This window comes from Planococcus citri, chromosome 4 (genome assembly GCF_950023065.1).
Source record: "Planococcus citri chromosome 4, ihPlaCitr1.1, whole genome shotgun sequence".
Taxonomy (NCBI): Eukaryota; Metazoa; Arthropoda; class Insecta; order Hemiptera; family Pseudococcidae; genus Planococcus; species Planococcus citri.
Window position 1 is genome coordinate 12,985,140 of NC_088680.1, and position 24,568 is coordinate 13,009,707.

General features: G+C 36.4%; 5 protein-coding genes across 9 annotated transcripts in view; 1 reads left to right on the top strand and 4 right to left on the bottom strand.

The window, feature by feature from the left end:
* Window positions 1-85: 85 nt before the first annotated feature.
* Window positions 86-9,175, bottom strand: LOC135842937 (arylsulfatase B-like). Of its 2 annotated transcripts, none has more exons than XM_065360624.1 (10): window positions 9,022-9,175; window positions 8,694-8,853; window positions 8,380-8,606; window positions 8,055-8,310; window positions 7,818-7,975; window positions 1,423-1,591; window positions 1,196-1,327; window positions 899-1,108; window positions 565-828; window positions 86-372 (listed from the first exon to the last, which is right to left on the bottom strand). In XM_065360624.1, exons 1-10 carry the CDS (start codon window positions 9,148-9,150, stop codon window positions 299-301), a joined length of 1,779 nt encoding a protein of 592 aa, XP_065216696.1. In that variant the 5' UTR covers window positions 9,151-9,175; the 3' UTR covers window positions 86-298. The 2 variants fall into 2 exon arrangements, with proteins under 2 accessions (XP_065216696.1, XP_065216697.1); XM_065360625.1 differs by having other exon boundaries at window positions 8,380-8,628.
* Window positions 9,176-12,689: 3,514 nt separating this feature from the next.
* Window positions 12,690-14,791, bottom strand: LOC135842940 (xylosylprotein 4-beta-galactosyltransferase-like). Its single transcript, XM_065360628.1, has 5 exons — window positions 14,626-14,791; window positions 14,376-14,542; window positions 14,064-14,308; window positions 13,846-13,992; window positions 12,690-13,040 (listed from the first exon to the last, which is right to left on the bottom strand). Exons 1-5 carry the CDS (start codon window positions 14,720-14,722, stop codon window positions 12,815-12,817), a joined length of 882 nt encoding a protein of 293 aa, XP_065216700.1. The 5' UTR covers window positions 14,723-14,791; the 3' UTR covers window positions 12,690-12,814.
* Window positions 14,792-15,399: 608 nt separating this feature from the next.
* Window positions 15,400-17,055, top strand: LOC135844279 (galactose-3-O-sulfotransferase 3-like). Of its 3 annotated transcripts, none has more exons than XM_065362431.1 (3): window positions 15,400-15,616; window positions 15,699-16,594; window positions 16,667-17,055. In XM_065362431.1, the coding sequence occupies exons 1-3, from the start codon at window positions 15,498-15,500 to the stop codon at window positions 16,696-16,698; spliced, it is 1,047 nt and encodes a 348-aa protein (XP_065218503.1). In that variant the 5' UTR covers window positions 15,400-15,497; the 3' UTR covers window positions 16,699-17,055. The 3 variants fall into 3 exon arrangements, with proteins under 3 accessions (XP_065218503.1, XP_065218505.1, XP_065218502.1); XM_065362433.1 differs by having other exon boundaries at window positions 15,699-16,210; window positions 16,313-17,055; XM_065362430.1 differs by having other exon boundaries at window positions 15,699-17,055.
* Window positions 17,056-19,346: 2,291 nt separating this feature from the next.
* LOC135845530 (xylosylprotein 4-beta-galactosyltransferase-like) lies at window positions 19,347-21,910 on the bottom strand. The gene is made up of 5 exons (XM_065364139.1): window positions 21,632-21,910; window positions 21,356-21,519; window positions 21,021-21,265; window positions 20,619-20,765; window positions 19,347-20,502 (listed from the first exon to the last, which is right to left on the bottom strand). Exons 1-5 carry the CDS (start codon window positions 21,729-21,731, stop codon window positions 20,271-20,273), a joined length of 888 nt encoding a protein of 295 aa, XP_065220211.1. The 5' UTR covers window positions 21,732-21,910; the 3' UTR covers window positions 19,347-20,270.
* A 742-nt stretch (window positions 21,911-22,652) lies between these two features.
* Window positions 22,653-24,568, bottom strand: part of LOC135845004 (beta-1,4-galactosyltransferase 7-like) — a 34,334-nt gene continuing 32,418 nt past the window's right edge. For both annotated transcript variants that reach the window (XM_065363432.1, XM_065363431.1), the window contains exons 4-5: window positions 23,079-23,225; window positions 22,653-22,989 (exon numbers count right to left, since the gene is read on the bottom strand). In XM_065363432.1, the coding sequence (XP_065219504.1) occupies window positions 22,764-22,989; window positions 23,079-23,225 (373 nt within the window). In that variant the 3' untranslated portion in view covers window positions 22,653-22,763. The remainder of the gene's footprint in view (window positions 22,990-23,078; window positions 23,226-24,568) is intronic.

The window sequence follows — 24,568 nt, forward strand, 5'->3', positions numbered from 1 at the left end:
TTTTTTTCCTTCTATACGACGATATTTTAAACCCCTGTTCCCCTCCTCGATCCTCAAGGTCGAAGAAAAGATAATTTTAAAAAAGTTGGAAAACTCAGTTGACGTGTATTTTGCTACATTTTCAATATTGCCAAGTTAGAATAATGACTTCCTATAACCTTCTTGGTGGAATTTTCCATTTTAGTGAAAATTTCAATCGCTTTAACCTTTAAAGATGATATGATTAGCAGATTTTTTTTCTAAAATAAAATACCTACATCAAAATTGTATTACTTAAACTTGATAATTTAGGTAAAAATTATGATTCCAAAGAAGTTGAAACAATTGCAGGTGTCTCTGTTTCGGTTCCGTTCAAGTTTGTCGAAGTCAGAGCTGTAACAAAAATGGATGTTTTAATCAATTACTCGTTTATTTGAATTTTATTCGAAAGAAATCTTTCTTTTTTCCTGATTCCAAAATTTTAACCCATTTTGATGCACCTTCCCCCCCTCCAATTCTCCCTAAAGGATTACGAAACCTCAACAGAAAGTGAATCAAACGTTCAAAATTCACAAAAAAACTTACTCGAATTGGTTTTTCGTATGTTTGAAAGTAATTTAATCTCATCAACGTAGTCCATCCAATTACACCAAGTATGATTCCAATACATCGGATTAGCTTTAGGGTCTACCGGTTGATTTACAGGTGCAATCGGAACGTATTTGGACATAATGGTCAGCAAATTTGTCAAAATATCCGGGTACTTGCTGGACAAGTCGTTTTTTTCGCAAGGATCATTGTACAGGTCAAAAAGGCAAGCTTTACTCGACGATATTTTACAAGGATTGCCTTTTGAAAAATATAAGAGATTGTTGACTATCCAAATGAGATGAAAAGAAGCATAAGATGAGTAACTTACAGTCGGTTTTATTCTTGGTGCAATAATTGCAAGTTACGGTTATATTGGTTCGTAGTTTAACAATTTCATCGTCTGATGGAACTTTGAAATTGTTTTGAGAAAAAGTCACCAATACTGAGCTTTGCTTTATGGTGGTTACGTTGTAACTGTATGATTTATCTCGTCCACTGGGACCTATCCATTTATCGAATCGTCCTTTGTAAGTCTTACCTATAGTTTTTCAAAAATTGATAAACAGAAATTTTTCACATGTCTCCTTACTGTGTGCTGATTTAATATTCGAAGAGGTCTAGATACCTTTGATCACTTTCCAATTATCTTTTCGCAAAGCTGAGATATTTCTGACTAGGTCTCGTTGAATAATGAGCTCATCATATTCGTTGTCTTTATCACCTCTCAAGACAGGCCACATATTTCTTCCAGTGAGCTCTGATCAATTAATAACACAACATTTGGATTAGGTACTTATGTGCTATACTTGATCAATAAAAAATTAAATGATTGTTTGAATACGTGTTAGTGACCTTCTGGTAATGTGATATTATTCGTGCCATCTTGGTCAATTGCTGATAAAATAGTTGGTACCCAGTCTTGAATATGCATCAGAGCATGGGATGCTTTTGAATGGGGTAAATCAGCGCTCCAGATGAAAGCTGTGCCTCGTACTCCACCTTCCCATAAGGTGTCTTTGACCTGAATTCACATTGTAATAATTAGTTATTACTTATCATAGTAAAGGGAATGGTTTTGGGAAATTTTAAGAACAGAATTTTCGTTTCAACCATTGATTGGAGCGTCTTCCGAAAATGAGACGTTGCCAAACTGAACTAAAATCGTAAATTGGACTACCCAGACTTGTAGTCCGGCATATGACAATAGGAGTAATTACACCCCCCCCCCCGCGCCAATCCTCCAGGACAACTTTTTCTTAAAGGGGACATCCTGAAGAACATTTTAAAGCAAACTTGCCTAAAAAAAAGTTGGCCTTACTTACAAAATGGTGGCCATTTTGATTGACAGGTCAGCCGAAATCGCAGATTTTGCGTTTCAACATAGGACTTGTACGAAATTTTTCAAACTTTACAAAGGTGGATCGACAGACCATGCAAAAATTTATCACCTGTTGAAATTTCAAGTGCTAAAGTGCGTTTTTCGATTCTTGGTGAATTTTTGAAAATCGAATTTAGGCCAAAAATGAAGGAAAAAATCAAAATTTTACCAAATTGACCAAGAAAGCTGAAATTTGGGATATACCCTATTCTCGACATGCCAAATCGATTGGAAACGGTTTCAACCCGTTTTGAGCAGTTCTGGAGCCTCCAGCAGATTTTTGAAACTCGAAATGTCCACAAAATTCCATCAAATTGGAGTTGTAAAGCTGAAATTTATTCTAAAGACTAATTTCAATACGCTACGAAGTACTGCAGGTGAATTTAAAAGTCGTTTTGGAGTCTCCAGCGACTTTTTTGAAAATTCCTGAAGCCTCCAGCAGATTTTTGAAACTTTAAATTTTCACAAAATTTCATCAAACTGAGATGGAGAGTCGAAACTCATTCTGTAAACTAATTTCAATACGCTACGAAGTTGACTGCTGGTGGATTTCAAGTCGTTTTGGAGCCTCTAGCGACTTTTCGAAAGGTTGTATGACGTTTTTTTGGAAAATTGAAATTTCCTAAAAGTAGCTGGAAGCTTCAAAACCATTTGAAACCACCATGTAGCCTGCGAAGTGAATTTCAGCTTGCCAACTCCATTTGATAAAATTTTGTAAAAATTCAAAGTTTCAAAAATCTGCTGGAGGCTTCGGTAATTTCCAAAAAAGTCGCTGGAGGCTCTAAAATGACTTGAACCCACCTGAAGTCGTCTTCAGAATGTGTTAAAATTTGTTTGCAGAATGAGTTTCGACTCTCCATCTCAGTTTGGAGCAATTTTGAGGAAATTTCAAGTTTCAAAAATCTGCTGGAGGCTCCAGTAATTTTCAAAAATGTCGCTGGAAGCTCTAAAATGACTTGAACCCACCTGAAGTCGTCTTCAGAGGGTGTTAAAATTGGAGTGTAGAGTAAATTTCAGCTTTCCATCTCCATTTAATGAAATTTTGTGAAAATTTAAAGTTTCAAAAATGTGCTGGAGGCTTCAGGAATTTTCAAAAAAGTTGCTGGAGGCTCCAAAACGACTTTTAAATTCACCTGCAGTACTTCGTAGCGTATTGAAATTAGTCTTTAGAATAAATTTCAGCTTTACAACTCCAATTTGATGGAATTTTGTGGACATTTCGAGTTTTAAAAATCGGCTGGAGGCTCCAGAACTGCTCAAAACGGGTTGAAACCGTTTCCAATCAATTTGGCATGTCGAGAATTGATTTTGGGCTCAAAAGAATTTCACAATAGCAATCAGCGCTATTGAAAACTTGCTTTTTCGAAATTTTGTGTCGAAAGCCTTCCTTTGTGAAGCTGTAGATGGCTCAAATTTTTATTTCAAGGTGAAACGGATGTCCAGGGTATCTAACAAGGAGTGAAAGTAGTGAAAAAGTAGTGAATTTAGTCAAAAAGGTAGCAAAAAAATGAAAAAATTCAAACACACAACAAAAATTTTCAAATCATTGAGAAAAAAGTTTGTTTTTGATGAAATTAGCAGCAGTGTTGGAATATATTGTGACGTCAGTTTAACAGGTAAATTTCCTTCCAATTTCAATTTTTTTTGTAGATTTTTCGGTGAAAAATTTGACTTTGTTGAGTTTTTTGTGTATGTGGAGGAGATGAAGGTCGAGTGTAGAGCCTTCTAAAAAATTGGTTGAAAAAAGGTTGTGAAAAAGTAGTGATGTTTTTCAAAAAAAAATTCCGTCAGATACCATGATTTCAGGATTGCATCAGCACATTCGAAAACCTATAATTCGATAGGTACCCAATACCCATATTACGTTACTCGACATTTTAGACTAAAAACCTTGCATCATCAGGGGTCAGAGGGCTCAATTTTTGATTTTAGGGTGAATCTGATTTCAGAATTAGGATCAGTGCCTTTGAAAACTTTTTTTTTTCTAAATTTTGGGGATTTCCTCCCTCAAAAATAGCTCTAGAGGACTCAACTTCTACTTTGAGGTCAAACCGATCGCAGAATTGGAATCAGAGTGCCTGAATACCTACATTTTCGATATCAATATTGCATTTCATGAAATTTTTGGTCCCAAGCCTCCCTCTGAAGGGAAGAGGGGTCCTCAATTTCAACAACTTCGAAAACCTATATTTCAATACCCATATTGTGTTTTTCGAAATTTTGGGACAAATCCCCCCCCCTCACCATCTTTTTGAGGCTGTAGAGGGCTCAGTTCAGCGTCCCAAAGACTGACAGTTTTCGCCCCAGAACTTCGAAAAATGCAATATCATAATCGAATTATAGGTCTTTTTGAAAGTGCTGGCGCTGATTCTGATTTTGAAATCTGTTTGATCTCAAATTGAGCCCTTTAGAGCCCCAAAAGTTGTGTGCGATTTTCAGTCCAAAATTTCGAAAAATGCAATATGGGTATCGAATTATTGGTTTTCGAAGACGCTGATTCTGATTCTGAAATCCACTTGACCTCAAAATCAAAATTCAGCTCTCGACAGATGGATTTGATTCCAAAATGTGGATCGCTGATTTTGATTCTGAAGTGCTTTATTCTCCGAAATCGATATTTTCTGAATTTTTTAGAAATTTTGAGTCTCATGCATCTCTCTACAAGCTTCAATTTCGATTCTTAAGTGAAACGGATTTTGGAATCTGAATGTCAGCGCCTTCAAAGGATGCTTCAAACTCCAAAGTCTCAACTCGAAAATAATTGGGTATGGATATTCAAACTCGTGCTCTCAAAACCCTGTTTTTCGGGGTTTCACCCCGTTCCAGAGCATCGATGTATGGTTTGAAGAGGGAGGGAGGGGAAAATCAAGAATTTTTGCGCCATTTAAAACACGCTGAGGTTCAATTTTTGAAATTAGTTTGTGGAAGCAAAAAACTTAGGTAGGTGCCTAAAAAAGGATCCTCGTTGCAATTTTCAAACGATCAGGTTCAACATTGAAAGTTCAAAATTTAATTTCTGATTTTGAATCTTTAATCTTATTTTCTTTGAAACTCCGCAAACCGATTCGTTCCAAGTTCAATTAGTCTTTAGGTATGAGTTTTCAATGTTTGGCAGTTTCCACTGTTTCCAGTTTCACATGAAATGAATCGCAATTGCTTGAAAGTGCCCCCCCCCCTCCAGTCTGGGAGAATAATAATAAATTCTCTTTTTTTTGATAATTCTGGAAATGTAAACATAGTCACTTCTCCTCATCAAATAAATTTAGGGCTCATTTTACTCGTAAAATAATTGATTTTTTTGCTGTTATTTTTACATTTTTATTATTTATATAATATTTACTGAAAAATTGGTAATTTTAATTCAAAAACATCTGGCAACACTGCCAAAAAAAATCAATGTCTTTTTTTGTAAAAACACATCTATAATTTTGGTCAACGTTCTGGAAATTTTTTCAAAATTTTAGCTAAATTTTCGCACTGGATATTATCATGAGAATATTGGGGGGAGATTGGTGGTTAGGGAGAGGGGGGATTGATCACATGACGTCAGAAAGTTATAAGATTCTTGTTTGATTTCTCAAATTAATTAAACAGGAGTACAAATGGCAGATGGGTCAAGTGGACATCAATCTTTAATAAAAAGACTGTAAAGGGTATTCCCGGATAAGATAGGTGAAATGCCCCTGTCCTCAGATTTTTGAAATTTTGATGAAACATTGTTAGGTGCCCATAAAAAAAATGTTGGAGCCAAAAAAATTTCCTCCACCCCACCCCCCTTGCCCCCTAGGGCAAAAAAACGCTTTTTTCGGGGAAAAAATCATACTTCAACGAGTTTTGAATAAAAAATTTTGAATTCACCCAAAATGTGTACAGGAAACATGAGCCTATCCACATGAATTTTTTCGAAATTTGTCGGCCCCCCGGGGGGGGAGATATTGACAAAAGAAAATTTGAAATCGCTGTATGACCGAACCTAATTCTTGCACACAAAATTTTTTTTGTTTCAAAAATATATCTGCATGAGTACTATAATTGGTATTTTTTTCAAATTTTTCCTCCAGGTGGGTCATCTTCAAAAATTCAAAAAACACTCAAAAATGCATTTTTTGTCACGGAACCACCAAAAAAAGCGATATTGCCAGTGATATAATTCTGAAATTTTGCATGCGGACCTCCAAAAACAATATAAAACCAACCAACTTCTTGAAAACTTAATTTTGGGGCCATAGGCACCCCCTCCCCCAATTTTGGGGCAAAAGAAGATCGACAATATGGGTGTCGTTTTCATATGAATCGAACTTGCTGAACACGAATATGAAGTTGGATTTGCAGTTGGACCCTCCTAAGGGTCACATTGGGGGAGGGGGTTGCTCAAAAATTAGACATTTCGTGAAATATGTAATGTATGCTTCAGTATAGCACTACTAGTATTTACGCCATGATCAGCTGTTGCATGGCATAAATAGTGGTATGATGAAGCGTGTGTCACAAATAATTAAATTTTTAGGGAAACCAACGTCTCGAATGTGGCCTTTACACGGTTCAACTGTAAAAAATATACCTATATTGAAAAATATCATTCTTAAAACTGAAGATATATTTTGGAACGCACGTGGTGTTAATTTTATATTGCTAAAAATTTCCTAAATTTAATATTGGCATCACTGCGTTCCAAAGTATTTTCTCAGTTTCAGGACAGATGACTTTCAATATTTTGTCATCATTAACGCGAAACATTTGCGAATAAAAAATTTTCAAAAGATCAACTGATCCCAAAAATAAACGATTTGCAAATTTTCAATCGCTCAAAAGAACGCTAAAAGTGGTCTTAGATTTTGACGGCAATAGCATAGATCAACGCAGAATCTCAAATGATTTCATTTGGTACTGGGATATTTTTTTCAAATCAAATTGAGTACCTAGGGAGCTGCAGCGGAAAAACACGATTTTTTCGAAAATGCCCCATCTTTGAGGGCCCATATCTTCTTTTTAGGATACCTTTCAACTCAAAATGACAATTTCTGCTAAATTTGGTAAAAATCCACCTTTTTTTTGAAACATGTTTTCACGAAAAATCGAATTTTTGGGTAACCCCCTCCCCTAATGTGACCCTTAGGGGGGTCCAACTGCAAATCCAACTTCATATTCGTGTTCAGCAAGTTCGATTCATATGAAAACGATACCCATATTGTCGATCTTCTTTTGCCCCAAAATTGGGGGAGGGGGTGCCTGTGGCCCCAAAATTAAGTTTTCAAGAAGTTGGTTGGTTTTATATTGTTTTTGGAGGTCCGCATGCAAAATTTCAGAATTATATCACTGGCAATATCGCTTTTTTTGGTGGTTCCGTGACAAAAAATGCATTTTTGAGTGTTTTTTGAATTTTTGAAGATGACCCACCTGGAGGAAAAATTTGAAAAAAATACCAATTATAGTACTCATGCAGATATATTTTTGAAACAAAAAAAATTTTGTGTGCAAGAATTAGATTCGGTGATACGGCGATTTCAAATTTTCTTTTGTCAATATCTCCCCCCCGGAGGGCCGAAAAATTTCGAAAAAATTCATGTGGATAGGCCCATGTTTCCTGTACACATTTCGGGTGAATTCAAAATTTTTTATTCAAAACTCGTTGAAGTATGATTTTTTCCCTGAAAAAAGCGTTTTTTGGCCCTAGGGGGCAAGGGGGGTGGGGTAGAGGAAATTTTTTTGGCTCCAACATTTTTTTTATGGGCACCTAACAATGTTTCATCAAAATTTCAAAAATCTGAGGACAGGGGCATTTCACCTATCTTATCCGGGAATACCCTTTAATAAAAATTCAGCTGAAAAACTGTATAAATTTGAATCGCAGATGATCACACAAACTTACCCCTTTCAAAGGCCAATTCGAAGCATGATTATTGTTAAATCCTCCAGCTGGCCCTCCATTGTCTGTAGTGAACACTATAATGGTATCGTTCAACATATTCTTATCAGCCAAAGCTCGTACTACTTTGCCCACAGATTCGTCCAATTTCCAAACCATGGCTACAAGAATTAGATATCGTAATATGTAGGTAGAGGTACTATATATTATGTACTTCTAGGATGTTATTTTTAAACAGACCCGCAAATTTCCGCCTATTTTCATCCGTAATGTATTTAAACTGATCTATGATCTCGGCCGGAGCTTGAAGATAATCTCTTGCGTTAGCAGAATGTACAGCTAAATGAGCCAAATATAAAAACAAGGGTTCGGAAGTATTATGCGAACTGATTATGTCGACGGATTCTTGGGTAAATAGATCAGTCGCGTATTGCCCGTCGTAATCCCAAGTAACATTCATTCCTCTCCTGAAGTCTCGTCCATTGGCAAGATACTTCTGAAATGGCGCATAAAAATTGCAATGAACTCAAATCGGAAAAGTAAGCACCAACGAAACCGTACGCACCATTTCCATCAAATTATGTCTGTAATAATCCTCGTTCGAGGTCCAGTATCCGAAATGTGTATCGAAGCCTCTGTATGTCGGCGTGTATACTCGTCTGTGATGTCCTAGATGCCATTTTCCTACAGCTCGAGTCGTGTAACCGTATTCTTTAAGGTACTGAGGTAATATTTTGATATCCAGAGGTAATCCAGAAGGTGAATTAGCCAGAAGAAATTTATGATACATGCCTGAAAGATTTCATAAAACACTCTACGAATAATTTGAGGAGATTTCTGCACAGGTTGGATAGTTAGATAGGGAATAGGGAAGTTCACCAGTATAAATTGGATGTATTCCAGTTAATAGAGCTGATCGTGATGGTGAACATAATGGCAATACGTAGTAATTCTGTAAAATTACACCACTGTACGCCAAAGCGTCTATATTTGGTGTGATGAACTGGTTGGAGCCATGGAAGCTGACGTCATTCCAACCCTATAGGGAAAATACGAGTATATCCTTCTCTATAATTAATAAAGAACAAATTGAATCTTGAAAAATGTCCGGTGGAATTTTTTATACCAGATTTTCAAAACTTCTTCGAAAAATACAAATTTAGCCCCCTTCTTCCGCCATCTTATTTAGGTACAGATTTTTACGTACCAAATCATCCGCAACTATGAAAACGACATGTTTCTTCTGCGCTGAATACGAATATTGGACGAATAGAAATAATGAAACGAAGAAAACTTTGAACTTCATGATAGAAAATATCAATACTATGTGCACCATTGAACGGATATTTCGTTTTTTTTTTTTTTTTTTTCGTTATTTATGGAGTCATAGATAGGTACCTATTGTGAAAAATTGAGATAGTGTCCGTAGAATTTCTCGATATCACGCAGCACCGTACCGACTGAAAGGAAAACTACTTTTACACAATACATAAACTTTTTACGACTAGAATTTCTTTTGTTTTCCGTTTTAAAATCTAAAAATTGAACTTTCAAGATGTGAGCTCAACGTTTTATGACGAATGCTGAAGTTGAAAGGAAGCTTTTTTAAAATTTCTTTTCCAAGTAGGTACTAATTTTCGAAATGGAAATTCAACAAAATTTGATGAGTACAAGAACTCAACAGCTTGAAAATGGTACCAACGCACACGTCATTGAACTCTTGAAATTGTTTTAGAGTTTTAATCGAATTGAGTGCTTGTGCACCTGCCTCACTACCCTCCTTTTCTCCTCTTAAAAATCGAGAGAATGTTGCTGAATGTCTCCTCGTCGAGGAAAATTTTGAACCATGGATACGTTTTTTGGTCAAAGTTGACTTATTGCTCGATCAGATCTGATGATCCCGACTAGGTCTTCAGCCGGATTCTTTGCAAGCCTGAACTTTATGCTGGACAGGAGGGACGCTGACATCATCAGAAACCGTGCGCAACCATTCATGCATTCATACAACTGATAAGGATTTCATTGGTGATGCTATAAGCGATGTGAAAGTGATGCTGAGATAATCATTTTATAAAAAGTGATTGTAACAACTAACAGGTTTGGGTTTCATTTGGTGATTCCGATTACTAACAGGTATCACTTTTAAGTGATGTGATAGCTGTTATAACCACATTGCTAACAACATCATTCCCGGCTTTAGTAGCCCTAGGAGGTCTCCGGGCACCACTGTACCTTTAACTACCTCAGAAAGAGATCTCCTACAGCAGGATTGTCCAAAAGGATATGATTTTGTATGTGTGAAAGTGGGAACACTTGGCCCCACCTTACATAATAGATAAAGTTTGAGTAATTTTGAATGCTAAGGATGGACACTTACCATAAGGTAAGGTTGCCAAAATTGTACCGGCGCCTAAATCGTACCACCACCTCTATTGCAGAAACTATCCGCAAATAGCACTTTCTACCGATTAAATTTGTTTCTAGCTTACATTTCAAGGTCCCTGATACCAATATTGGTCAAATTGAATCATTGGTGCTTTTTACTTTCCGAATAGCGCGCAGCAATGTGAGGGAAGTATTATAATTGGCCCGTTTTTCGATTTCGAGTTTTTTTTACAGAATTACACGTTTCAAGGTCTAAGAAGACTTTTGAGACTATTTTGAGTGTGATGTTCCGTGTGTATGTATGTATGTATGTATGTATGTATGTGCATTGTATGTGCACAAAAGTTTGTGAACACGATTGCAGATGCCCTAATTGAGACACTAAGTTGAAACGTGCACCTAATGATAGGTCCCATTGAAGGATGTCACAATAAGCTTTTCAGCTTCCTTTCTAGAATGTGGAAAAAGTTAGGAGCATTTTGTTGCGAAAACTCATGGCGTTCCCTATTCAATGACACGTCAATGACGTCACAGAATACCAGTTCTTATACTTAGCGCAGTGAATGCGAAGGCACTCCAGATGTTAAGAAAAAGGGGAACCTTTTTTATATATACAGCAAATACTTGTGCATAAACGGCTAGGTTTTTGTGCCAAGTGCTTCCCAACATTTGGAAAGTTTTGTGATGCTTGCATCACGGTTTATTTTTTTATCTTGTTTTTTAGAAAAATTGCATCTTCCGTTAAAAAAACTGACCTTGTTATGTAACATAATTGCGACAAAACAATTTTGAAAAGCTAAGTTACGTTTAATCCTCACAAAAGTATGTAATATTACCTACATTTAGAGATAGGTATTTATGTATAAAAAAATTTCATCAACATCAACCTGAGTGAGAGAACAGAGAAGATTGATGTTAAAAAATGTGAGTTGCTGCTCAAATCGTACCATGATATCAATACAGATATGTAATGTCATCAAACGTTGAGAAGAAAAAATATTGAATATGGTCTGCGGAGGATATGGAGGGCTCTTTGGAGGAATATAGTGAAAATAAAATTGGTTTAAACGAGTGCTGCTATAGTCAATATAAAATACCCAACCCCACCTTTCTTTGACATTTTAGAGGCTCTGTAAAAAATTGATCAGATGGAGGAATGAGGGTCAAAGGGTGGGGGGGGGGGGACATTATATGGACACATAGGGAAAATTAAAATTTGATTTTGAGATTTCTATCGATTTCATTCATGGGTATGATTTGAGAAACTGGTGGCATGATTTGAGCATCTAGGTTCCTAAATCGTACCTTTTTGAGACCTTTGCATGGATTTAAATAGCGCCTCTTCTATTTGAGATGCAATTTTTGTTTTTGCACTCAAAGGTACGCAAAAGACCAAGGTACAATTTGGTGCATGAATGGTTTCCAAAAAATGATTATAGTGCAGTCCAGGTTGAAAAAACTAAAAAGTGGTATGATTTGGGCAACCTTACCCTACTAGGTTTCTTCCATCCTTCAGCTTAGGGTAGTGCTGGGCTCATTTACACACCTTGATGTTGATTATTATCTCAATCTCCCTGAATTCTCTCATGATGATTGACCATACCTGGCCCCAGTCAAGCGGTCTAGCCCACATCCAATCTGTGGGATAGCGAGTTTTTTTGATTTTTCTACTAGTACATTCCCTGGCAAGATTTTGGATGCCAAGGAAGAAGTTCTTATACGTCGCATCGGTTTGTTGTGGTAGTGGATTTTTGTGATGATGCAGAATATCATGTAGTGACCCTGGCTCACTCTTCCTTTGATTTTATGCTTTTGAGTTGCCACTTCCCCCACATTGTGTGGTTGGGTCAGCAGCATTTCTCTACCTCGAGGCCTACTAAAGTTGTATGTCTCTCTATTTGTCATCATAAGGTCATTGACCCGTCTGTATGGTTTCTCAAGGTCGTCTGTCTTCCTGTCTGGCTTGCTTCTTAGAGTCATTTATCTGTGTGCGTGGACTCTCAAGGTCATTAACCTACCTATCCATCCTCCCACGGTCATCTGTTTGGCGTATTAAGGTCATTGACCTGTAAGAATAGCCCCCTAAGGTCGTATGTCTGTCTGTCTGGCTACCAAGGTCGTTTGTCGTCCTGTCTGGCCTCTAAAAGTCATTGGGCTACCTGTCTAGACTCCCAAAGTCGTCTGTCTGCCAGTATGACTTCTTGAGGTCATTGACCCTTCAATGAGGCTTTCCAAGGTCGCGGTTATGTCTGTCTATATGTCCTTTTAAGGTCATTACCCCGTCTGCCTGGCTTGTTTCTGGATTCTCAGGGTCACAGACCTACCTATGTAGCCTCCCCAAGTAGTCTGTCTGTCCTCTTAAGATCATTGACCCGTCTGTCTGGTTTTCCAAGGTCATAATGTCTTTCTCTCTGGTCTTGTAAGGTAATTTATCCGCGGTTAATTTTTCGATTCCTGAATGGGTAGTTAATGTAAACGAATAGACAAAACTTCAAAAAAAATTTTATTGAGTTGATACGGAATGAGTGTTCAAATATGTGACTTATTCAACTCCTTGAAAATAAGTTATTCTTAAAAATCAATTACTATCTACTCACAGCTTGAGCCAATCATTTTCAACACTCGGGGCTACACCATGGAGTTTTTGAATAATCACAGGATACTTTGATGCTATACATTGTGAACCGGATATCATTCATTTTAAACGAACGCTCAGATACAAGCTTATAATTTAAATCAGATAATCCCGATTCAAACTCATTACGGGATAAATTGTTCCTGCTGAGTACTAATGAGGGGCATAACACATAATCTCTTAAACGATCGGTAGAGTGAATGTGTCTGCGAAAAAAAAAACCGTGGAATCAGGACAAGATCAATGTTTAACGATCTCAACTAATAAAGTCTGGAATATGACAATAGTAAGAGCAAATTTTGGATTTCTAACTCCATTTGATGAAAATTTTTAGAAATTTCAAGTTTCAAAAACCTAGCGGAGGGTCCAAGAATTTTCAAAAAGTCGCTGGAGTCTCCAAAATGACTTGAACCTGTCAGCAGTCGACTAATTAGCGTGCATAAGTCGGAGTGCGTTAATTTCGGATTTCCAACGTCGTTTGATGAATTAATAATTTTTCGGAAATTTCAAGTTTCAAAAATCTGCTGGAGACTTCAGAACCTGCTCAAAATGGTTTGAAACCGTTTCCAATCGATTTGGCAGGTCGAAAATAGGGTATATTCCAAATTTCAGCTTTCGAGGTCAATTTGGTGAAATTTTGTTTTTATCCCTCATTTGTGGCGTTAATTTGATTTTCAAAAATTCACCAAAAATCGAAAAATAAACCAGCGCTTGAAATTTTTGCTGATGATGAATTTTTGCATCATCTTTCGATTTAGCTTCGTCCAGTTCAAATAATTTCGTGCGGGTCCATTTTTGGAAAGTAAAGTTTGCGATCTCGACTGACCTGTTAATCAAAATGACGTTATTTTCTTGGTAAGGCCGACTTTTTTGCGAAGTTAGCTTTAAAATGTTACTTTGGATGTCCCCTTTAAGAAAAAAATTGTCCCAGAGAATCCGCAGGGGATGCAATTAGTCTTATTGTCATGAGCCGGACTAATAAAATAGTGGACATGGTTGATTATAAAGTACCTGAATGTATTGTTTCTATCTGTGCTGAGGTTAAATGGACGTCTTATTGGAATGGAATATTGCTTCAAACGAAAGTAAAAATTTCTGTCTTCGGCTCCCCAGCCCCAAAAATTATTGCTGAAGCCGTTCACATGAATGTACTGTTTGCTGGAATACAGAATAAAAAAACTATAGGTACCATCTCGATTGATTGGCCGGACTATGAAATGTGCTCGTACTTCGATATCAATCCAACTCCACCGACATATTGATCATTATTACAATGTGCTGCTGTAGGATGAAGTATGCAACTTGCCACATGATAGTAATCATCACCAGGATAAGTGTAAGGTATTTCGTCATTCAAAGGCAATAAATCGATATCATGAAGAGCTACGTAATCGCATTCCGAATGTTTTTTCGAGATGAGTTCAAATCCGGCGTTGAACACTGAACCTCTATTGAACCGATGTCCATCTGTTGCCTTCAATATGCATTGTCTGAATAATATATTGAATAAAATTGGTAGTGAGCATATACTTGATACTTACTTGATTGATAATGATGAAATGAAAATTGATCTTTTGACGGTTTAAAAATTCATTCATATGAGGTATAAATTCGAGTAATTCTTCGAAAACATCTCGAAATGGCACAAGTACACATAACGTATGTTCAGGTGGCTTCTGGGGCATAATTTCTGATGTACTATCTAGGGCTACAATTCGATATTTGATTTTGTTACAAATTTTTCTAGAATATAAGCTTACTAATTCTACGAATTATTTTTAAAAAGCTCACCGTATTTCAAAAACAAAACGAATAAAAAAATAACCAAACAAGTGAAACATATGAAGTAAGCTTTTTTGCTCTTCAGCACCAATAGTAACCGAGCCATCGACTCGTGTGAAACATCTACTCTTTTGTGGGGTTCTGGTTAATATGCACAGACCTGTTAGTTTATGCTTCGAAACGTGACAAAATTTCTCTATCGTTCTAGTGACGTCAAGGACGCCTACATAGATACTTCTACCATTCGTTCCTTATCGGTTGCTAAATAGGTAGGTAGGTACCTATTAATTTTCGATTTAGAGTCAAACTAATTTCAAAGTCGGAATCAATGCCTTCGAAGACCACAATTCAATGGCTGTATTGAATTTTTCAAAATATTGACCAACAAGCCCTATTTTGGGGCTCTCCGAGGCCCAATTCTTCCACTTTCAGAATCAGCACTTCTAAAAACCTACATTTTAATACCAATGCCAATGCCATTTTTGTTGCTGAAATTTTCTCCCTTTAGGATGGTCAAATTTTGGTCTTGAGGCCAAACTGCTTTTAAAATTAGAATGCTAAAATACTTACAATTTCTTTTTAAATCATTTCGCATCTACTTTCAAATACTCAGGTACGTCAAATGTTCCCAATCCTCTATTTGAAACAATCATTAAGTAAATAATATTATCTACTTTTGAAATTGTTTCCCATTAGTAGTTCATTGAGGATATCTACTTATCCATATCACCATGTTTCTTCAGATAGGTGCATTAATGTAAAACTGTTCAAGGTGAAATTTTATTCAATACCTACCAAGCAACATGCAAACCATACGTTTTTTCTTTTGCGTTACCAATTTATGTAGTACTTGATACCTATCTAATGTGAAGAAAACTGAAATGTGTTTGTTTGTAAAAAAAGCTCGCCGAAGACTGAGTTGTCTCCTTAATAAACGTGTCATTATATTATCAAGCATCTGTATCTCTATCTTAATCCTACTTGGAATACTGCTCATGGGGTAATTATGATTACATATAGTTTTAAGAAACAAATAAATAGGTACCTACCTATCTATACAACCAAAAATTATGTTATCATAGGGAATCACTGCTGAGCAAACCAATCGCTTACAAATGCTGCACCCCGACAAATAATAATCATACCAGGACCAATGTGTACTTCCTGAAAACACACAAAACTGGAGGCACATCTGTACAAAGTGTGATCATACGGTTTGCCATCATGAACTCACTCGATATAATGATTTTTAACTTTAAATCTTATTATTTACCAATTTCAAATTCATCGCTATATCCTCCAATAATACCACCCAATTATAAATTTCACGTGTTTGCATCACATGCTAGGTATGATTCCAACATGAAACTGTTTCAATACCCCGATACATCAATGGTGACCATATTGAGACATCCAGCTACACTATTCAGATCATTATATACTTTTTTCCGAATGGATATCTCCAGTGGTATGACTTTTCAAGAATTCTTGAACGCACCAGTCAAGCCAGCAGTTGTAACAGGCTTTGATAATGATATAGCTTACAAAGGATATAACCAAATGAGTGTAGATTTAGGATTTGATTTGGAAAACAGTAAGAATCAGACCGCTATCACTGAATTCATTATGAAAATAGATAGAGAATTTGATTTAGTAATGATAATGGAATACATGGACGAGTCGTGTGTTTTGTTAGCCAATTTAATGGGATGGCCTTTGGAATATGTAGCTTCTTTGAAACTAAATGGCAGACTTCCTGGAGCAGACACGTATCCTTTAACGAAGCAGGATGAATTAACTTTAATGGATCTCAATCACGTTGATACTCAATTATATAACTATTTTCATGAGAAATTCCTCAGATGTAAGAGACAATATGGAGAAGATAACTTGAACCGACAAGTTGAGAAATTACAAATCATCAATGAAAACTTCCAGGAAAGATGCGTCGCTGAAGAAGTTATACGTTTGAATAAGGGTAGTTTGGAAAGGATTGAGTATGTTGCTAAGAATAAATCAGATAAGTATGGAATGTGTTTATTCGATACAGGTGTCTCCTGTATTAGCAAGAATGGTTCGTGATATTCAAACCAAGAAACAAAACCAGTTGAAAAGAGGATGAACAGATCCAGACTGAACATATTAGAAAACCGCTAGGTAGTTTCCTCGTGGAATCTATGATAGAAATGAGCTTTCTGGGTTGAGAATGTGCCCACTACTGGAAACAGGGCCATTTGGGCTATGAGCCGGTGTCTTTTTAAATTTCAATCAACTTTATAGTCAATATCACAATATGAAAATAATTTGGAGAAATTGCCATTTTGGAGCCTGATTTTTACAATTTTCAAGTTGATTTTTCTGAGCCAGGCATGTCTAATAACTATGTACATTACATGTATCTAAAAATTAATTCAAAATACAAAAATGGTTACTTTGAACTATACCTAGTTTTTTCTCAAATGATTTATTTTTGAGCTCTTTGATCTAGTGCCAGAATAGTAAAGCCCAAGGCAATCATTATAAAGAATGTTCTATTTTATTTATTTATTTATTTGAACAATTTAGGTCTCTCCAACAGCTGGAAGCTAATTGCAGGAGTGACTGCTTATGGCTGAGCGGGGGGGGGATAAATAACAAAATCTGTTCTGAAACTATATAGGGGAAAAAAATACAAAAATACAAAAAAAAGAAAAGAGAAAAACAAAAAAGATGATGAATTGATGATCCATCTGTAGAGGGTAGGTGAGGACCCAAGGTACTCGTTATAGCAGGGAATATATGCCCTCGGTCGTCGGTAACACTGCTGGTGCAGCGCCATCTAGCGGATTAGTTCCGCGAGATGCGGACGACTGAAACAGACTGCCGTGTCTGCTTCGCAGTTGTCTCAGGTCGCTTAGAGTAATTGCTCCTCTGGACAGACGTTAGGACAACCAGCCTTTTGAGCAGAACTGCACGGACGCGTGTGTACTTATAGCTCTAGGTATTACCTATTAGTCGTGTGTAAATGTATGTTCATTAAGTGAAGCTCAATAAAGCGTTTAAAGTGATTTATCATCTTTTGGTTTATTGGTCTGACGAATAGTGACATATACACAATCTGTACGAGGGAAGGTGTAGGGTATTAATTAGCCGAGCATACCCCGGACAGGTACATAAGGGAACTAAGTCCTCACCTAACAGGACCACGTTCCTACCTATCTTCTCTCTACACATCAAGAGAGAAAATAAAAAACAAAAACAAGAGAAAGAAGTTGTAGCAGTCTGCCGCTACGTAAGAGCCAAAAATTTTTGTGCCAGAAACATTGAGGGCTCTTGAACTACTCGCACCCTCGCTTCGCTCATATGCTTTGCCTGTATTGTGGAGGGGACGAAGTCCCCCCTGAACCCCCCTTGGCTTCGCCCAACTCTCTTCTTCCCGAAAGGCACTTCGGGTACATCCTCCCATTGTACTGTAAAAATTTGAACTCTCTAGGTCAATTTGAAGGGGCTGTAGGCTTTCTTAAATGTTGAAAAACATAAAAAAAACGAAAATCCACTTTCTGACCATGGAGAGGGGTCAAATAGGGTTGGAATTTTGAAAACTGCGAAAGGCACTTTGGGTACATCTTCCCATTATATGTATTGTGAAAATTTGGACCCTCCAAGTCAATTTGGAGGGGCTGTACTTAGGCCTTCTTAAACGTTGAAAAAACATGTAAAATAGACCAAAAATCCACTTTTTGACCCTGGAGAGAGGTCAAATAGGGTTGGAAGGTTGAAACCTGCGAAAGGCAATTTGAGCACATCTTCCCATTATATTGTGAAAATTTGGACCCTCTAGGTCAATTTGGAGGGGCTGTAGGCCTTCTTAAACATCGAAAAAACATGTAAAAATGTAAAATAGACCAAAAATCCACTTTTTTGACCCTGGAGAGAGGTCAAATAGGGTTGGAAGGTTGAAACCTTCAATAAGTACTCATAGGGCACCCTCCTATTGTATGCTGAAAATTTGGACCCCCTAGATCAATTTTACGGGTGAGGGGGTCAAAAATAGGGGTCAAATGTGGGGTTTCCCACCTTGAATGGGGTGGGGATGACCTAGGAAGCTGAAATTTGGATATGTTGATCACAATGGAAGTACTGACCAATGGCATGGTTTTGGACCTTTTTCGTTCATTTGGGGCCATATTATGCCCCTCCAAAAAATGACCTTTCTGTAATTTTCAACTTTGACCCTTAAAACTTCGGGGGTCAATTCCAGGTCTTAAAAGAACCCCATTCCCAAAGTTTGAGTGGATTTGATCAATCAGAACAGGTTTCAGGTCAGAAAATGTAAAAATTCAAGTTTTGGTGAAACTTCTATATTATATCAATATCTACCCACCAGTCATTTTTTTCTTTTCTGACGACCTCTTGGAGAAAAACGTGTAAAAGTGGTAAATTAATGGTTCAAATGAACTTTTTATGAGCTGTGGACTTACTGAAATATCCGACATTCTAATCTCAAAAATTTGTCTATTTTGCTAATTAATTACAGTATGTAGTTAGTCATATCCCCAGTCAGAACCCCAGTCACAATATTAGTTCCGTTTGGTCGTCAGATTTGTTCAATGTAGTCATATCCCCAGTCATATGTATTTAAAAATCTGACTGCACAAATTGCCAGCCGGGGTACCTACGTTGTTTCTGAAAGTGAGAATGAAAAATTCTGATTTTTGAAGAAATTTGAAGAAAAATTGAAAGAAATATGTAAAATTGAATAAAACCGAAACAGAAATTTTTGTAAATGAAATCAAAACCGATATTTTGAATTTCAAAACCAAAACCAAAGAAGTGTTGGGAAAGGATTTTCTACTTAAGACCTTTATTGTACCTAGTTTTTTTAAATTATTTAACAAAGAAACAGCAGAACTGCCATGAGGCATTCACCACATGAAATTAACAGACACAAAATTAGCAATCTGTGTGAAGAGAATCTACACCTATTTGGCATTTAATGAGGAGTTATTACACAATGAAATCCGTAGTCTTTGTTCAGGCATGTCTTCTAGTGATGTTATTATCCAGTAGTTGAATTGCTTCCGTGTTGGAATGCTGGTATAATCTTTTTGCGTGTGCTCTAGCTGATATTGATGATTTCATCCACTGTCATAATTTTCCAGTCCCTGTGAAGAGTTCTGTTGCTGACATACCAAGGGACATTGCTCATCATCGATCTCAGAGGTACCTTGTAAAATTAGATACTTACCCGCGTGATGGACTAGATCTGACGTATAGTTCGAGAACAACTCGTGACTTTAAACCTATATAATGCCTTCGATCTATCTATACCTTCATTGGTTGATCTTAAAAGTCAAGGCTCCTTCAAATCTCATAATCAGCAAATTGTGATTCAGACATTGCAGCATTTCGGAACTGAGGTCTTTGAGTTGTGATCAAAACACATAGGAAAATATACATCGGTACCTACTAATTCCAAGTTTCCAATTCATTAATTTTTGATCAGTGATGTGTGAGAGCAGGTGCCTTGATGTTGGCGCATGACAGCTTCTTTTAAAATATCCATCACTGATCTACAATGTTTTGTAAAAAGTTGACCTTTTTAAAAAAAATTCTCAGCATGAAACTAAAATTCATACTCAACAGCTAATTTGCACAACGTCCACCAATCATTTTCAACACGTTGATTTACACCATGGCGTTTTTGAATAGTCGCAAGGTACGCTGATGCTGTACAAAGTGAACGGTACTTGATCCATCCTGAACGAATGAACAGATTGAAGTTCATATTTCACATCGTGTAATCCCGATTGAAAATCGTATTCAATATTATCCTTTTTTTGTTTCTTCACACCACTAGAACATTTTCTCGTAAAATCTCTCGAGCGGTTCGGAGAGTGAATATTTCTGAAATGAATACACATAATCAGAAGTAGGTATGGAAAGCAAAGCTTTATACGTTTCATTACCCATAAGTAGGTACCTACTACCAATTGAATAAAAATGCACGAATGGATATTTACTTGAACGTATTGCTTCGATCTGTGCTAAGATTTTCTGGCCGAATTCTTGCAATGGAATTGTTACTCAAACGATAGTAAAAATTCCTATCCTCGCCTCCCCAGCCCCAAAAATTATTACCCAGGCCATTCACGCGAATGTATTGTTCGCTGAAACGAACAAAAAGAAGAGGAGATGAGGAATTAGTCCATTTACTACCACCATCAAACTTTATGTTTACACAATTCATAAATGAAGTAATGATGGGATGAAACCATTCATCTAAAACAAAAAGGTTGGGCTGAGTGAAGGTGGGGCTCATTTCTTGTAAATGGTCATTTCATTCAGTTTTCTTCCTCAGATCATTCGATTCGAAAGAAAAGAAGCGTTGAAATGGCTCAAATTGATCAAAAATCCACACTTACATTGATATCAACAGAATGCCGCCAACATAACGTTCTGGATCATATTTTTCTCCCCTAGGATGATAATCAGGATTGGCTACATTGTAAACATCATCTCCCGGATACTGATAAGGAATTTCATCATTCAAAGGTAATAAATCTATATCATGAAGAGCTATGTAATTGCAATCCGGATATTGTTTGGAAATAAATTCAAACCCAGCGTTGAATACGGATCCCTTATTGAATCGATTCCCATCTTCTGCCTTTGGTAATAATCAGCAATTGCATCCCATAATTAATGAAAATGGAAAAGGTAGGTATAAGAGGGATTGATACCTATTATCAATACTCACATGATTAACAACTACAAAATAAAACTTTATCTTCTGACGATTCAAAAATTCATTCATATGTGGTATAAATTCGAGTAATTCCTCAAAAGCATCTCGAAATGGAACCAATACGCATAGAGTATGTTCGGGTGGCTTCTCAAAGGTGATTTTACGTATACATGGAGCTAAAAGTAAATAAGTGTTCAATTTTTTTTTACCAAATTTTATCAGAAAATCACCACCTACCTACCTACCTAAAATATAAATTCTAGGAATTATGAAACAAAAAAACCTTACCTGTCATTAGAAATAATAAAAAACACGAAAAAATACCTAAACACGTGAAACACAATGCGAGAGTTTTCTTTCTTTTAAAAACCGAAATTAAGTAAGCCATCAATTCAAATTAAAATTTTTAATGAAATATGTGCGTGGTCAATGCTTAGTTAGTTGGGTATTATTTTCATATCTATTGTGCCCCGCGATGTAGCAAAATTCCTGCACTATTTCAGCTGATAATACCCAATATGTACTTTTAAACGGCACTAAGGTATATCCAAATTGTTTAGTTTGTCACCGAACTAATCAGTTTACTAAACACGTGCTTCTTTGTTCGAGCATACCTGGTTTTAGATAGGTAAGTGATTTATTTATTCAATTATCTGCTTCCTATTGGGTCACCTGATAAACAAAAATGAAAGGTAAAATTCGCGCAAGCGCAAGTTTTTTTTTTTTTGAACGCCTCTACCTCCGCTTTCTATACAAAAAAATTATTTTCAAGAGGAAAAATATCGAAGTTCGAGGCTGTAGCATCATTTCGTCGCCAAAGGCTGATACGGGAGGTCTTATGACTTGACTGTAATCCTATAACCCATTCCATTACATCGAACCAAATTTCTTCGAAAATCTTGAGGAATTTTTGTTGACTGGAGGAGGAGAAGGGATTCAAGTGATTCGTGATTGTATTTATGTGTTCTAAACTTCCACGATTTTTACTTTATTTCAAGTTATTCGACACATTCGGTTATTTGCTACCGTTCAGAAATTTTACTGCAGTGAAGCAATTAAACCGTTTGGCAATGATATGAATTACAAGGACGTATCTACATCTACAACTACGTCAGTACTTATGGTTTTTTCTGTCATTATTAGTAGGTACATGCTCTTTCTGCAATAAAGATATTTCTTCAAATTTTATCTTTGTGGAAGGACGTTGTTAAATTATTACTGCTTTGCTCGAAGGGTATGATTTCAGTTCAATTTTGAGGTATACCTCAAATAGATTTCTCGACTATATTTGAAAAAAAAGGTCTATAAATCCGAGTAACATAACGTGGCAAATTTTATTTCAGATTGAGAGTAAAATATTGATACAAAATCTACATCAGGTAAGTAGGTATCGACTTTACCTTCGAGCTTATGATTTTTTTCAATATATATTAGGTTTACACCACGGTGTTTCCGTTACATTACACGTTATTTTAATATTATACATAGTAAATGGAATTTCATTCATATCAAAATATCGCACAGATACGAGCTTATATTTCACGTCGTGTAATCCCGTTTCAGAATCGTGTTTTTTGATTTCGTCTACATCGCTAGCAGCACAATGTATATAATGATCTTTAGCACGATTCGGCGAATGAATCCACCTGCAGGAAAAAACATTCACTAAGTTGCTAAAAAACAAAGCTCGATAATTTCAAAATCCGATTGATAATTAATTACAAAGGTACATTACTTGAACGTATCGTTGTCACCCGTGCTGAGATTAATTGGATGAGTTTTCGTCACAGAATTGTTACTCAAACGATAGTCAAAATTTATATCCTCTCCTTCGCATCCCCAAAAACGATTACTGAATCCGTTCACACGAGTGTATTGTTCGCTAAAATATAGGAAAAACGAGAAGCTTAGAAATTGAACAGGTCAAAGCACTCGAGGATTATTTTAGTTAGGCAATGGTAAAGAGCTTTAGGCATAATGGCATCTTCAATTTTAAAGTTGGACTGTAATTTGAAAAACAAAATTTCATGGGCAACATTTGAGAAGTCATGCAAACTTGAAAAATCAACACTGAATAACCTATAATTTCCCGTTAAATTTCGAGCGTCTGCAAACCAAGTTACACTGGCATTGACATAGTTGACGTCAGCTTTGGCGTCAACTACATACCTACATAATGTATGTCAAGTCAAAAAACCATAGTTGTCACGTCAACTGTTTTTGTCGTGTCAACTGCGTCAAATTAATAACTACCTATTCAAAAACAAAAAAAAAAAAAACAAAAAAAAACATTAAAAATTTGTCAGATTTATCAAAAATTTAAACAAACTTTGAAATTTTTATGTGGTAGCATGAGAGTGAAACAAGAAGTCAAAATCAGATATTAAAAATAAAAATAATGTACGTATAAATTATCGGTGACAACATGAGATGATGAGAATGAGAGAAGAGTCAAGAAATAAGAAATCTTGAAACGGAAAACTGAAAAATAAGAATACAAAAATAGGGGTAATATACCAGTTTTTCTTACCCTAACATAATTTCTTTTACCCCCTAATAGTCGGGGAGCCCACTTAAGGATAAATTGCACCCCCCCTCGATCCTACGGGACAACTTTTTTCTTAAAGGGGGAGTCCTAAGGAACATTTCTAGCCCGTGTACTCAAAAAAAAAGTGGCCCTACTTACAAAATGGCGGCCATTTTGATTGACAGGTCAGCCAAAACCGCAAATTTTGCGTTCCAACATAGGACTTGCACACAATTTTTCAAACTGTACAAAGGTAGATCGAAAGAACAAGCAAAAATTCATCACCTGTCAAAATTTTAAGTGCTAAAGTGCGTTTTTCGATTTTTGGTGAATTTTTGAAAATCAAATTTAGGCCAAAAATGAGGGAAAAAATCAAAGTCTTACCAAATTGACCAAGAAAGCTGGAATTTGGGATACACCCTATTTTTGACATGGCAAATCGATTGGAAACTGCTTCAAACTGTTTTGAGCAGTTCTGGAGCCTCCAGCAGATTTTTTAAACTCGAAATTCCCACAAAATTTCACCAAAATGGAGTTGGAAAACTGAAATTTATTCTGTAAACTAATTTCAATGCGCTACAAAGTACTGCAGGTGAATTTCAAGTCGCTCTGTAGCCTCCGGCGACTTTTTGATAATTCCTGGAGCCTCCATCAGATTTTTGAAACTTTAAATTTTCACAAAATTTTATCAAATCGAG